Genomic DNA, 15,416 nt, shown 5'->3' with positions numbered 1-15,416 from the left:
GTGGACACAGTCTTAGTTGGCATCATGCTGCATTTGCTGATGCACATTGTAAACTAATTGTCAGGTCAACAAGCTAGACCTTTATTAAAAATATCTATAAGTCATCAATAATTCAGTAAATAACCTACAGTCACTGACAAGTAAATATAAAAAGGATGCCGTACACCAACTAAAAAATAGGAAGTCTTTGTATGGAGAGACCATATATTGAAATATCTACTTGTACTCCTTTTCCCATCAAATAGAACTCAGTATCATGTTCCCTGTTCCTGTCCCAGTCAGTCTTATGCTTTACTCTGTGCAGGTGAATACCAGAGGGGATAGCACTTACATTATTTTGAAGAATAATACCCTTAGGCCATATCTCATATACAACTAATGGGACCTTTGCACTTTGTAAAGCAATGACTGTAATTTGTTAGTTCCAAGCAACAGTTGTTCGTTAATTTACCTATAGTTTCTCAATATATGGAAAACAAATGATGACCTTCCAGTCAGGGCTATTCTTTTAGGTCTGGGAAAACCACAGGACCTGGCCTGGGGGACCTGAAGGTTAGAAGATTTAAGACTTCTGTAACAGTAGTAGGTTAACCTTGTATATTTATAGGTATTTTGTCTCTGCCAGTCCAATAAATAGAGTTAAATACTTGAAATCTATTGATCAAGTTTACCAGAAAAGGAGAAAGTTTTCAGAGAACTGAAACAAAGACCAAACCTGGTGTTACAAAAAATATGAAAAAGTTTAGGGAAAAAACACTAGATATTAAATACTTTGAAATAAAAGTAGCATAGACTATACTTTTCTTTACAAGCAATTTCATACTTTTTTCAGGTTTGTGCGAGTTATGTTTAATTCTTACCTGTGTTCATGGGGGACCATTGAATTCCATGACTGGCACTGGAAGCCGCTTTTTGTTGTATTCCGTAAACCTTTGTAATTACTTCCTTTTCTATTAATACATTCACGGACATAATCTGTATTTTTGAGAAAGTACAGTTTATCGATTATGTTCAATAAGCATCTTCACACCTTCTTGCATCTGAATTGTTGCTTATTGATTATACAGGTTATACTGTTTTTATACTTTGTTTGCCAAAAAGTTCCTTAATATTATCAGTGGCAGTAGCCTTGATATTATTTGCTGTATAAACAAACCTATTCATTTCTGTCACTCATTATGCTGTTTTGTAACACTTTTGTACCCTCAGTAAATACAAATGATACAAAAAATAAATATGAGTAAAAAAAAAAAACATAAAACATTTATAAAATAGGGCACATTCCTCATCAGTGGTGATCATAGAGGAGAGGGGACCAATTATGACTTCCCTTATAAAAAATAGACTGGTGATTGCTTTCCCCTCCATACCTTGGCAATGACTACTTTGCTGCTAGCAACATAATGTATTTCAGCTGGCCTTACACATTTGAAAGCTGTCAGTCAACACTCTCATGCTCATGAAGCATATTATATAATCACCCAGTCTTGGCAAAATTGGTGGATTCAACTATCATCAATCTTATATTTATGATAAGCCTCAGGACAGGTCCACATGTTCCGAATGTGCCGTAGTTATGTACTATGGCACACGCTAAGAGTAAAGCACACTACCACTACATGTGTACTCAGCCTTGATGAGAGTCTAGTGCAGGTTATTTTCATTCCATGGCAAAAGGTATGAAACAAAATGGGCAGGACACCCCTCTTTTTTTAAGATTGCTGTATCACTCATAGCACCAAACATAAACACATATAAGCCTTTTCATAAACGTATATGTAATCTTTAAATGTGTTAATATTTTTCAAAACAACAGAGAATACTGAATCTATTTATTTATTTGCTAGGCTATGGATGTTAGGGACCCGCTACCTACAAGTGGCCATGACAAGGCTAGCAGGCTTGCACTTCATGATCATAAAGTACACTAATGACCTGTTAGTTTAATAAATGTTGCTGAGAAGCTTTAGATCAAGGTGCATGTTGTGGATGTGCGACCATGTCTGCTTTTTTTTTCTAGTTGAATTCACATTGTGTTTTCTATCCCACTCTTTTTTTTGTTTTCACTTGGTCAGCACTCTGCCCCTCCCTCTCAGCCCAGGCCTATATAAATTAGCAGGAAGCTGCAATAGGGCCCTATTCTTTTCTGCCGGCACCCCAGTCTCTGGCTGGGAACACATGGTGAGTGAGCTTTTTACATGTGTTAACCCTGGTGCAGTGCTGTGTGGCATCGACTGCTGCCCCGACGCAGTGTCAATGGGGAGGCATGGCACAGGGACTGGTTTGAGTGACATTGGGGTTGCTCTGCCAGTGGGTCGTTCCCCCTGTGTGCACTGGTGGTGGGGTGGTGGTGGTCGCCGCTCAGTGCTGCACCATGTTATGCTAGGGATGTTAGGGGCCCGCTACTTACAGGTGGCCGTGACGTGGCTAGCTGGCTTGCACTTATTGATCATAAAGTACACTTACGACCTGTTAGTTTAATAAATATTGCTGAGAAGCATTAGATCAAGGTGCATGTTGTGGATGTGTGATCATGTCTGTTTTTTTTTTTCTTTCTCTAGTTGAATTCACTGTTTATTTGTTACCACTGTATTCATTTATTATGAAGACATTATGTTGGATACAAAATTATTCCCCAAAAAAACAACCATAAATGTATGTAATTACACATGCAACTACAATAAACAGCATTTACTGAAGTTTTTCTTTTGTTTAAAGTATTTCATAAGAATAAATGTTACCTTTCTTTTCAAAAAGATCAAATGCATGATCTAGTTTCTTCTTTATTCCTGTTGACAAGCTATTGAAAGAGAACCAGTGGCATCTCTTTATGTTTTTATCAAAAGCAAACGCCCTGGAGAGAATAATGCATTTATTAGCATTAAACATAGATTTCTTTTAATACCACTCTAGCAAACCACAGTCTTTGTGCGTCAATCAAATACATTGGCAGTAAAGAAAGAATGTAGACAGACTCATTACATTGTTAACTGTATAGGGGCGCATTGGTTTATCAAAGACTTTGACTGTGTTTGATGCACCAGCATTCATCATAATTATGCAGCACAAATACAGTATTCAGCCCTTCACAGTACAATCGCATTGAGTGGGTCAAATTTAGTGAAACGCCTGCATGCTTCTACCTATAGTATAGTAATGTCATGACATGCTTCATGGAGTAACTCGTGGGAGTTCAAGAGTAAGTATAGTATGCCTGGATTATTATGTTCTTAGGTTTCTGTCCTAATTTCACTTAAGATTAATCTTTTACACTACGCAAATTGCAGTGTTCTAATGTATTGACAGCAGTTCAAAGGCCTGTAGTATGGAACCTGCTATTTCAGAATATTACAGTGTTCACTTCACAGATCCTTAGACATTTATTGTATCAAAGGGAAATAGTTTATTAAAAATATCTGTACATCTATCTATTTGTCTATACAGGAAAAATAAACCATATCTGTAAATGGATTGGCTTGTACCTAAAGCCATTTTGTACTTTTATTTCCACTTATTGTTTTCAATAAAATAGCTTCCAATATCGTTTTTGCAGGAGTTGTAACTAGCCAGAATCTACCTTGTTCTGCTTTGATAAAGCTGGATAAAAACCCTATATGAAATTCATGGGTAGCTTTAGAAATAGTTGCTGAACAGTATTTATACACCGATCAGCCAAAGGCACCTGTTAGGGATGGGATATATGAAGCAGAAAGTAAAGTTCTGATATCATGAAAGCAGGGGAAATGGGTGTAAGGAGCTGAGTTACTTAGTCGAGGGACAACTTATAATGGCTAGGCGGTTAGGTCAGAGCATTTTAAATATGGAAGGTCTTGTTGGGTTTTTATAGTATGCAGTATGCTGTACTTCCCAAAAATGCTCAAGATTTAATAATGTGTAGGGAACAAAAGCTAAAAAATTCTGAAAAGTTAATGTGGCAATGATAGAAAGTATCAGAACACAGAGTATTACAGCTTGAGCATGTGGCATTGTGTAGCTGCAGATGAACACCAGCAGATGTGAATCAATGGAAAAAGGTAGGCAGTTTTGGTGAATTCCATTATCATTTACATCATGTCTACAGTCAGGAATATGTTCACTATTAGCCTAGAGAAGAGATTTCATCAGGATGAACTATGAGAAAAGGCACACCATGGAAGCAGTGCAATGCTCTGGGTAATGTTCTGTTGAGATACATTGGGTCCTAGCATTCATGTGGATGTTACTTTGATGCATACTACCTATCTTAAATGTGTTGCAGACTAAGTATTCTCCATCATGGCAATGGTATCTCTAATGGAAGTGACCTCTTTTAGCAGAATAATGTGCCCTGTCCTACCACAAACTAGTTGGCAAACAGTTTGTAGAACTGGACAAAGAATTCAAAGTATTAACTAATTCCATAGATTGCAACTTCTTTGAGCATCTTAGGTATATCCTAGTGAAACAAGTAACAATTTCACAACTTTCTGCACACAAGGATCTGCAACTAATCTTGTGGTGCAAAATACCACAGGACATGGGGGATTGTGGAGTCCATGACTAGATGGACCTAATATGTATATATATATATATATATATATATATATATATATATATATACAGACATATATATATATATATATATATATATATATATATATATATATGTGTGTGTATAGGAATTTTAAAATGTAGTTGGTGCAAGCAAGATTATGTACCTTTAGTCAGGGTTGTTTAAACCATTACTGAACAACACAACAAATACTTTTTACATTTACCAGACAATTGATGAAAGTCAAGCCTGGAGTGCATGCGGCCAAGCCTACATATGTTTAGCAGATGAACATAAAAAATAAAGAAATATTGGCATTTCCAAAGTAACACTTTGAAGCACTGTGAAGTTCCCACACAAAGAAGGGTGAGGTACAATATCAATATCAAATAGTATTTGTGTTAGTAGAAATTGTCTACTTACTTGCAAGTAAAGGCTAGCCCTTTATTTCGACTGCATCTTTTGGCACAATTCTCTGTTGTGTTCAATATTTTAGTTTTTATCTTAAGCTCCTTGTTGATTCGTATTAAAGTAGTGTCTGAAGTCTTTGTGTAGTCATGCAGGTTATTGCGTTTTCTTATCCTGCCCTCTGTGGAAGAAAAGAAAATATTGCACTGGTCTCAGTTCCAAGTTGTTACCAAGCTACATAACTTGTAAATATTTATTGTTCCTTATATAGCTTCTAGAGATGAGCGAATCGAAGTTGACGAACCCGAATTCGTTACGAATTTCAGGAAAAATTTGATTTGCAACGAATACGAATATCACCGCGATTCTATCGCGCAAATCGCTTCATTAAACTCCATTTTACAGCGTTCCAGGCTATTGGAGACCTAAGATGGCGGATCCACATGTGAGTACATGGGGCCGGGGATTATGGGAGGGCGGGAAACAGTGGCGGAAATGAAGGTAGGCGGGCTGACCCTGAATCACATGTGAGATGCAGCCTATCAGTGTTCACTGACCCCTGTGATGTAACAGCCCTATATAATCGGCGGCCATCTTGCCTCTCTTCATTTCTCCTATGCACAAGATAGGGAAAGGAAGTGACTGCACGTCTGTGTGCTGATTGCATACAACGGCGTTATACAGCATATATGCAGCGGTGACATCAGCATTAGGGAAAGACACAGGGCACAGTGTTGCTGCAGTTCTGACCAAGAACGATTCTAGCAAAACCTTGTATTCTCCTTACTCCATATAGCAGGCATAGAGGTGCTGCATAGCAGTCACCTGCGTCATAGATCTCACAGCTGTTTTACCTGTATGGAGCATCTAATCTCCTCTTTTTTCAGCCCAATTTAGTTTTTTTTCTGTTGCTCCACAAATCTGATTCTCACAATTGTGTGACAGAGTGCAATTTAGGGTTTAATCCCTGTAAAAAAAAAATCTGTGGTTCTGCCCAGTTGGGTCCTGCTGCTGTTCAGAAATAAGTCATATTAGTGTGGACAGGTTACTGACCTGTTACTCTGTCTCTGTGCTAAATTCAGTGTTATACCACACGTTGAACACCTGCCGGTGTATGAAAGAAAAAAAAAAGTTTTTCCTGCGTACAAATACGCTTTTTCAATGGCCTTATCATTGCAAAGGGCTTACATACAAGCAAATAGCGTACCATATACTACCTTTTTTTCTGTCTCTGTGCTAAATTAACCCCTTAAGGACCGGGGTTTTTTCCATTTTTGCATTTTCGTTTTTTGCTCTTTGCTTTTAAAAAATCATAACTCTTTCAATTTTGCACCTAAAAATCCATATGATGGCTTATTTTTGTGCCACCAATTCTACTTTGTAATGACATCAGTCATTTTGCCCAAAAAATCTACGGTGAAACGGAAAAAAAAATCATTGTGCGACAAAATTGAAAAAAAACGCAGTTTTGTAAATTTGGGGGCTTCTGTTTCTACGTAGTACATTTTTCGGTAAAAATGACACATTATCTTTATTCTGTAGGTCCATACGATTAAAATGATACCCTACTTATATAGGTTTGATTTTGTCGGACTTCTGGAAAAAATCATAACTACATGCAGGAAAATTAATATGTTTAAAATTGTCATCTTCTGACCCCTATAACTTTTTCATTTTTGCGTGTATGGGGCGGTATGAGGGCTCATTTTTTGCGCCGTGATCTGAAGTTTTTAACGGTACCATTTTTGCATTGATAGAACTTATTGATCGCTTTTTATTCATTTTTAAATGATATAAAAAGTGACCAAAAATGCACTATTTTGGACTTTGGAATTTTTTTGCGCGCACGCCGTTGACCGAGCGGTTTAATTAATTATATATTATTATAATTCGGACATTTCCCCACGCGGTGATACCATATATGTTTATTTTTATTTTTATTTACACTGTGGTTTTTTTTTTATTGGAAAAGGGGGGTGATTCAAACTTTTAATAGGGGAGGAGTTAAATGATCTTTATTCACTTTTTTTTTTCACTTTTTTATGCAGTGTTATAGGTCCCATAGGGACCTATAACACTGCACACACTGATCTTCATCATTGATCACTGGTTTCTCATAAGAAACCATTGATCAACGATTCTGCCGCATGACTGCTCATGCCTGGATCTCAGGCACTGAGCAGTCATTCGGCGATCGGACAGCGAGGAGGCAGGTAGGGGCCCTCCCGCTGTCCTGTCAGCCGGCAACTTTCGGTTTCGCTTTTAGCCGCTCTGAGCACGTCTGAGCGCGATCGGCGCTGCGCGCTATTAGAGGCGGGTCCCGGCTTCACTATAATGCCGGGCCCGCCGTGATATGACGCGGGGTTACTGTGTAACCCCGCGTTATATCAGGAGAGCAGGACCAAGGACGTACCGGTACGTCCTTGGTCCTTAAGGGGTTAAGTGTTATACTACATGTTATACACCTGCCGGTGTATGAAAGAAAAAAAAAGTTTTTCCTGCGTACAAATATGCTTAACAGTGCGCTCATCATTGCAAAGGGCATACATACAACCAAGTAGTGTACTATTTAGTACCTGTATTTCTGTCTCTGTGCTAAATTCAATGCTATTCCACACATTAGTATACACCGGCTGGTGTATACAACAAAAAAAGTGTTTTTTTTCTGCGTAGAAATACGCATACCAGTGCGCTCATCATTGCAAAGGGCATACATACAACAAAGGAGTGTACTATTTAGTAACTGTTATTTTGTCTAGGGCCTATATACTTTGAAAGGACAGCCGTAAGTAATCGCCTGCTGCTGTTCTATACCCTCATAAATGCACTAAGTATGTCAGGCAGGGAAGTGCCAGGATGTGCACAGAGAAGGGGCAGAGGCCTACATACGTCAGGCAGAGTTGGCAGCAGACTTGGGGCGAGTGGCAGCAGGAGTCGCAGCAATAGGCCTGAGCTCCCGTTAACACCCAGAGGTCGTGTCGTCGATCCATCTCTCCTCGTCAATTGGTTTCCTCACTCATCCCCATCATCACAAGCAACATCTGACAAGCCCAGTCAAGAGTCGGTGGGTTCCTCAGACACAACCCTCAGTTGGCATGGCCTGGGAGCAGTCCCCGTAATCCCATTGCCTTTGTCCTATGCTGTTCCCTCTCCCAAAGAAGTATCTCATGCTTTGGATTCAGCTCCACTATTTAGTGAGGACGATGTAATAAAGGACAGTCAGAAGCTAATGGGCAGCCAAGAATGTGAGAAGACATGCGTCGCTTGCTCCGCAAGGCGGCCAAGTAGTGATGCGGAGAGTGACGTGGGAGGCGGTGTTTCAATTGTTCAGGGTCCTGAGGCAGACACTGTTGTGGAACACGAGGAGGACATCAGTGACGTGCACACATCTTTTGATGATGATGAAGCCGATCGCAATTGGGAGCCGGGTGCAGAAGCCGGGGCTTCATCATCATCAGGAGAAGAGATTTGCTCTTTGTCTATGAGGCAGCAAGGCGGTAGCACGGTTGGCAATCAGCATGGTGGTGGCAATAGTGGAAATTTAGGAGCCAAACTTGCCAGGGGGAGACCACCTGCTTCGCGGCAAGCTACCATTCAGGGAGGTAGTGGAACAGGGGTTCCTGGAGACGGCGCCAATAGCAGTGAAATAGTGTGGACTGCGGGTGGGAAAATCAGCTACTCTGCGGTGTGGTTGTTCTTCATAAAGAATCCGGAGGACCTTAGCGTAGTCACATGCAAAATCTGTCGGCAGAAAGTGAAGAGTGGCCAGGGTCCCAATCTCGGCACCATGGCCCTGCGTAAACACATGATTCGCCCCCATAAAGCGGCCTGGGATAACCGTGGCTCCGATGTAGTGGTCCAGCCTGCCGCATCACCCAGTGGCCATCCGCTCCCTCCGTCATACAGCCAAGGCTCCACCACCTCAGCCAAAGGGAGCGTTGTGTCAAACCCTCCTTCTTGCGCTCCGGCTTCTTCCGCTAGTCAGCCATTTCGCCAACAATCGATCGGCGAAGCCATGTCCAAGAGACAACAGTATGCACCCACTCAATCAACGGCGCAGAAGTTGAATGTGCTCCTGTTCAAGTTGCTGGTGTTGCAGTCCCTCCCTTTCTAACTGGTGGACTCTGCAGCTTTCAGGGAATTGATGGCTTGTGCTGAGCCGAGGTGGAGAGTCCCAAGCCGTAATTTCTTTGCGAAGAAGGCAGTACTAGCCCTGCATAAGTTTGTACAAGAGAAGGTGGGCCAGTCCTTGAGCCTGTCGGTGTGGTCAAAAGTGCACGGCAGCGCCGACGTGTGGAGCTGTAACTACGGTCAGGGACAATACATATCTTTTACGGCCCACTGGGTAAATATTGTTCCTGCACAGCCACAACAGCAACTTGGACAGGTCACACCGCTTCCTCCTCCACGCTCTCGCTCCCAGGCAGTTGGTCCTTTTACAGTGTGCTCTTCCTCCTTCTCCCCCGTGTCCTCGGCCTCCACTGCACGTCCAAATCTCGGTGGCCCTTCATCGTACCACGTGTGTAGGGCACAGCGGAGTCAAGCCATCCTTCACATGGTTTGCCTTGGCGAACGGAGTCACACAGGGGAGGAACTGCTAAAGTTCATTAGGGAAGAAATCCGAGTATGGCTTACTCCACGAAATCTAGAAATGGGAACCATGGTGACCGACAATGGGAAGAACATTGTGGCCACGCTGCGACAAGGAAGTGTGAACCATTCACTCTGCTTGGCACACGTGTTGAATCTGGTTGTCAAGAAGTTCATCAAGTCTTCACCCAATTTGCAAGATGTCCTGACAATGGCAAGGAAACTGTACATGCACTTCAGCCACTCGTACACCGCCAAGCACACTTTGCTTGAGCTGCAGCGTCAGAACGGTATCCCACAACATAGTTTCATTTGTGATGTTTCCATCCGTTGGAATTCCACCCTCCATATGTTGGACAGACTATACGAACAAAGAAAAGCCATCACAGATTTTTTGATGATACAAGCAGATAGGAGTACTCCCCTGTGTAACTTCAATGTGAGCGAGTGGCAGCTCGTACGTGACACCTGCCGTTTGCTGAGGCCCTTTGAGGAAGCCACATTTTTTGTTAGTCGCTCGAATTACGCCATGAACGACGTAATTCCACTCCTACATTTACTCCAAAAAATTATTGAAAACATGGCTGGTCACGGCAATGGAGACATTGCGCCTACATCAGAAGGCTACATGAGTCATGTGGGGGATGAACTGGAGGAGGATGATGAGGGGCAGAGCGGAGCACAGTTTACGGTGGATGAGATGGTCGGTGTTTCTGGTCATTGGACAGGAGAGGAGGAGCAGGAGCAGCCAGAGGAGCTGGAGGGTTATTACGAGGGAGGCGAGACAGAGGACCCAGACACACCCTGGCAGTATGCAGTGGAGATATAGGCAGGTAGTCCCAGCAAGTCACTGTCACAAATGGCACGATGCATTCTGAGTTGCTTGCGTAGTGACCCCCGAATTGTCAAAATTCGTCAGCACAATGACTTATGGATCTCCACCTTATTAGACCCTTGCTACCGGCCCAGAATGGGGGCCTTTTTTACACCCACTGAGAGGAAGGACAAACTGACCTACTTCAGGGAGCTTCTACGTAGTCTATCGGCCACATGGTCCATCCACTCGCAGGTCTGACTCGGGGGGCCCTCTGCCCTCACCTTCCACTGCCACGGCTGCTGGGGAGGGGAGGGGTGGCAGGAGCAATACCAGCTCAATCAGCAGCAGCCTGAGTCTACAGTCGCTGATGAGTAGCTTCCTTCAGCCGCATAGTGAAGCTACTCATCATCAGCAGGTGGACATGGAGCAGGACCTGAACCAGCAGGTGGTGGCTTACCTCGACATGACCCTGCCAACAACCGTTGAAGATCCGCTGGACTTCTGGGCAGCCAAACTCGATTTATGGCCGCAACTAGCGGAGTTTGCCCTGGAAAAGCTGTCCTGCCCGGCCAGTAGTGTGCCATTAGAGTGGGTGTTTAGTGTGGCCGGGGCCATAGTCACCCCAAGGCGAACTCGTCTGTCCACTAAAAATGTGGAGAGACTGAGGTTTGTCAAGATGAATCAGGGATGGATCAGCCAGGATTTCCAGCCACCAGATGACAGATGGGTCTGAGTAGATTGACCATGCTCCTACAACAAAATTTTCTCTATTGTGGTTGGTTATGAAACCCTCTGGGGCAGACCTGGGCATTGTACGGCCCGCTTGCCACATACAGCCCTTTGATTGGCTCTGACCGGCCCGCGCCGATTGGGGGACAACTATGCTGCCTAATCTGGGGGACAACTATGCTCCTAATCTGGGTGACATCTATGCTGCCTAATCTGGGGGACAACTATGCTCCTAATCTGGGGGACAACTAAGATCCTAATCTGGTGGACATCTACTATGCTGCCCAATCTGGGGGACAAGTATGCTCCTAATCTGGGGGACATCTATGCTGCCTACTCTGGTGGACAAGTTTGCTCCTAATGTGGGGGACATCTATGCTGTATAATCTGGGTGACATCTATGCTGCCTAATCTGGGGGGACAACTATGCTCCTAATCTGGGGGACATCTATGCTGCCTAATCTGGTGGACATCTATGCTGCCTAATCTGGGGGACAAGTATGCTCCTTATCTGGGGGACATCTATGCTGCCTAATCTGGGTGACATCTATGCTGCCTAATCTGGGGGAAAACTATGCTCCTTATCTGGGGGACAACTATGCTCCTAATCTGGGTGACAACTAAACTCCTAATCTGGTGGACATTTATGCTGCCTAATCTGGGGGACAAGTATGCTCCTAATCTGGGGAACATCTATGCTGCCTACTCTGGGGGACAAGTATGCTCCTAATGTGGGGGACTGTCAGGATTCGGCAGGCTGGAGGTGGATCCTCTGTGTCAGAGAGGGATTGGCGTGGACCGTACCGATGGACCGGTTCTAAGTTGCTACTGGTATTCACCAGAGCCCGCCGCAAAGCGGGATAGTCTTGCTGCGGCGGTAGCAAACAGGCTTAGCACATACACAAAACGCTTTCACTGGCACAAGGCAAAAAGATCCGGCAATGCTGGGAAGGGGAAGTGAGGCAGAGGAGGCCCGGGCTGGCTCCTCGAAGACACTACGAACTTCAGCGAAGAAGGACTGGACAGTGGCAGTGACAGGATCATTGCGGTCCCAGAGCGGTGTGGCCCATGACAAGGCCTTTCCAGACAGGAGACTGACCACGAAAGCCACCTTAGACCGTTCTGTGGGAAATTAGTCCGACAACATCTCCAAGTGTAGGGAACATTGAGACAGGAAACCACGGCAGAGTTTAGAGTTCCCATCAAATTTGTTGGACGATCTGTTGGGATTGCTGGGTGACCACCGTGGATAGGTCAGCGAGACTTGGCAGCGGGATCCACGGCCGGATCTACTGTCAGGATTCGACAGGCTGGAGGTGGATCCTTTGTGTCAGAGAGGCATTGGCGTGGACCATACCAATGGACCGGTTCTAAGTTGCTACTGGTATTCACCAGAGCCCGCCGCAAAGTGGGATGGTCTTGCTGCAGCGGTAGCAACCAGGTCGTGTCCACCCGTAACGGCTCAACCTCACTGACTGCTGAGAGTGGCGTGGGACAAGAGGACTAGACAGAGGCGAGGTCAGACGTAGCAGAAGGTCAGGGCAGGCAGAAAGGGTCGTAGTCAGGGGCAACAGCAGAAGGTCTGGAACACAGGCTTGGGACATACACAAAACGCTTTCACTGGCACAAGGCAACAAGATCCGGCAATGCTGGGAAGGGGAAGTGAGGTTTGATAGGCATGGAGCAGATGGGAGCAATTACACTGATTGGGCCAGGCACCAATTAGTGGTGCACTGGCCCTTTAAATCTTAGAGAGCCGGCGCGCGCGTTCCCTAGATAGCGGAGCGGCGCGAGCCAGGACGTGACACCCGGGGAACGGGACAGGTAAGTATATTGGGATGCGACCCGCTATGCGAATCGCATCCCCGCCGGCAGTGACAGTTCAGCACTCCCGGTCAGTGGGTCTGACCGGGCGCTGCAGAGAGGAGAACGCCGCGAGCGCTCCGGGGAGGAGCAGGGACCCGGAGCGCTCGGCGTAACAGGGACATCTATGCTGCCTAATCTGGGTGACATCTATGCTGCCTAATCTGGGAGACAACTATGCTCCTAATATGGGGAAAACTGATGCTTTTGGCCTTGGGCCTATAATTTTATGAAGTTTAGCAGTAGCTAAATACATGCTTAATTTAATGTCAACATTGATCTTTAAATGTAAGGGGTTATGAAAACCCTCTTGGGTACTGCGAATGACTGCTCCAGACTCATTCTGTGTCTTTCACAAACTACTTGCCTCCCTGGTGCCTCAGGCCTTGGACCTATAATTTTTTAAAGTTTAGCAGTAGCTAAATACATGCTTAATGCAAATGTAAACATTGATCTTTAAATGTAAGGGGTTATGAAAACCTCTTGGGTACTGCAAATGCATGATCCAGACTCCTTCTGTGTCTTTCAGGAACTATTTGCCTCCCTGGTGCCTCTGGCCTTACATTTTTGCATGTTTAGCAGTAGCTAAATACATGCTTAATGCAAATTTAAACAATGATCGTTAAATTCTTGGCGCTATGCCAGGGCCTTCTCCTACCCCGCCTGGGCCGATCCGAAGACCTCACTAACTAACTCATTAACTAATCCAATTGCTTATAGCGACGTGCGGTGTGTACAAAGGGCAGGGATTTAATCAATGCCAGCTTATGACCCTCACTTACTGGTAATTCCTCGTTTTAAGGTTAAATAATTGCAATCCCAGATCCCTATCACGAACTGGTTTCAGCATGCAACACGCACCTGTCCTTGAAAGATAGAGACATGCTAATCTGTTCAGTGGAGCGCTAGTGCGGCCCAGGACATCTGAGGCCATAACACACCTGTTATTGCTCGATCTCGCAATTGATCGGGCAAGGTAAGGGGTTATTAAAGCCTCTTGGGTACTGCTGAGGCCTACTCCTGACTGCCCCTGGTGCAATGTATGGGGTAATTAAACACTCTTGGGTAGTGTTATTGTTAAATTTACTGATAATTTTATCAGTAATAAAATTTAATTTTGCAGAATGCTAACCGTTACACAATGGAACGCTTGTTGCGTGTGATTTTTTAATGCAAAAAAAAATAAATAATATATATATATATATATATATATATATATATATATATATATATATATGGAGAGGGATTAACTCTGCTTAATCATTTTTCGCGATTAGAATCCTTTTATGATCTGATTTTTTGGAGACAGATGCGCTTACACACATGTAACAATTTTTTTTAACCAAATTTCAAACATTGTGTGGTTTATTATTTTTGAGAAGAATGTCTTTTGGTGGTCCACCGTCCTGCATTATAGAGTCTTCTGAACTGCTGTATATATTTCACTACCCCCAGCACACTCCATATGCGTTTTAGGACACAGCAAAATGTTCTATACACCTATAGAGGCTGTATATAGGCTAGAAATAGCCTTTTTTAATATCGATTTACCGCAAATAAATTTGGATTGAAACAAACTTTTCGGGAAAATTCGGCGAATCGTCCGAATCGAATTTTTGAAAAGTTCACTCATCTCTAATAGCTTCATTAAAATAATGTACTGTTTATGAGGAAATAGGATGCGGTGATAACAACTTTCTCTATTCTTATTTCAAACATTAGAGTAACCAAAGACAAAATTATACACTACAAATATTCAATGATTTGTAATATTGGGATTCTGACTATAATAAGGGGTTCACATGTTTACTACTTTTGATAAATTGTAGTTTATTGATGGGTATTTCCTATCTAGAACCTTTATCTATAAGCCAATGTGGAGAATGACTGTAAGGACCCTCAGATTTACCCGGGGCATCCTCCTATTAGGTCATGCCCCTGACAGATGACCTGTGGGCTTTTCTCTAAATGTATTGCCAAATAGATAGAAATAGTGCAATTGTAGTTACTTTCAGAAATGAAGATCATAAATTTAAACTGTATCACTTATAACAATACATACAATAAATTATATGTACACAAAAACAGTTTAAAAAATACACCTCAGCCAAGAGAAGAAGCAGAAGCAGCCATAATATGGCCAATTTGGTTTTGTTGACTGAAATGTAAAAAAAAAGTTATGAGTCTTGGAACACACTTTTTAAAAAAACATGGTTTTGTTCTTCAATTAGAGAAACAATATAAATTTGGTATAGATGGAATAATACAGGCTCGCCTCTGTAATCATAAAAATTAATGGAATGCAGTTTTTTAATTGCCCACCAAAAGAATTAATAAAACTTAATAAGTTGCATGTACCTTGAAATTTTGCCAATAAAAACTACAATTCATCGCACACAATAAACAAGACCTCACACAGCTTTATTAAAAAATTGAAAAGGCATAGCTCTTGGGATGCACCAATTAAACAATCAAAAG

The 15,416-nt window shown here is 43.0% G+C and overlaps 1 protein-coding gene across 1 annotated transcript in view; it reads right to left on the bottom strand.

The window, feature by feature from the left end:
- Nucleotides 1-15,416, bottom strand: part of HGF (hepatocyte growth factor) — a 196,585-nt gene that overhangs the window by 134,526 nt on the left and 46,643 nt on the right. Inside the window, exons 2-4 of the mRNA XM_056573419.1 lie at nucleotides 4,955-5,120; nucleotides 2,742-2,854; nucleotides 861-975 (exon numbers count right to left, since the gene is read on the bottom strand). Coding sequence (XP_056429394.1) covers nucleotides 861-975; nucleotides 2,742-2,854; nucleotides 4,955-5,120 — 394 coding nt within the window. The remainder of the gene's footprint in view (nucleotides 1-860; nucleotides 976-2,741; nucleotides 2,855-4,954; nucleotides 5,121-15,416) is intronic.

This window comes from Hyla sarda, chromosome 4 (genome assembly GCF_029499605.1).
Source record: "Hyla sarda isolate aHylSar1 chromosome 4, aHylSar1.hap1, whole genome shotgun sequence".
In the NCBI taxonomy this organism is placed as follows: domain Eukaryota; kingdom Metazoa; phylum Chordata; class Amphibia; order Anura; family Hylidae; genus Hyla; species Hyla sarda.
This window is presented reverse-complemented; position numbering and strand designations above follow the sequence as displayed.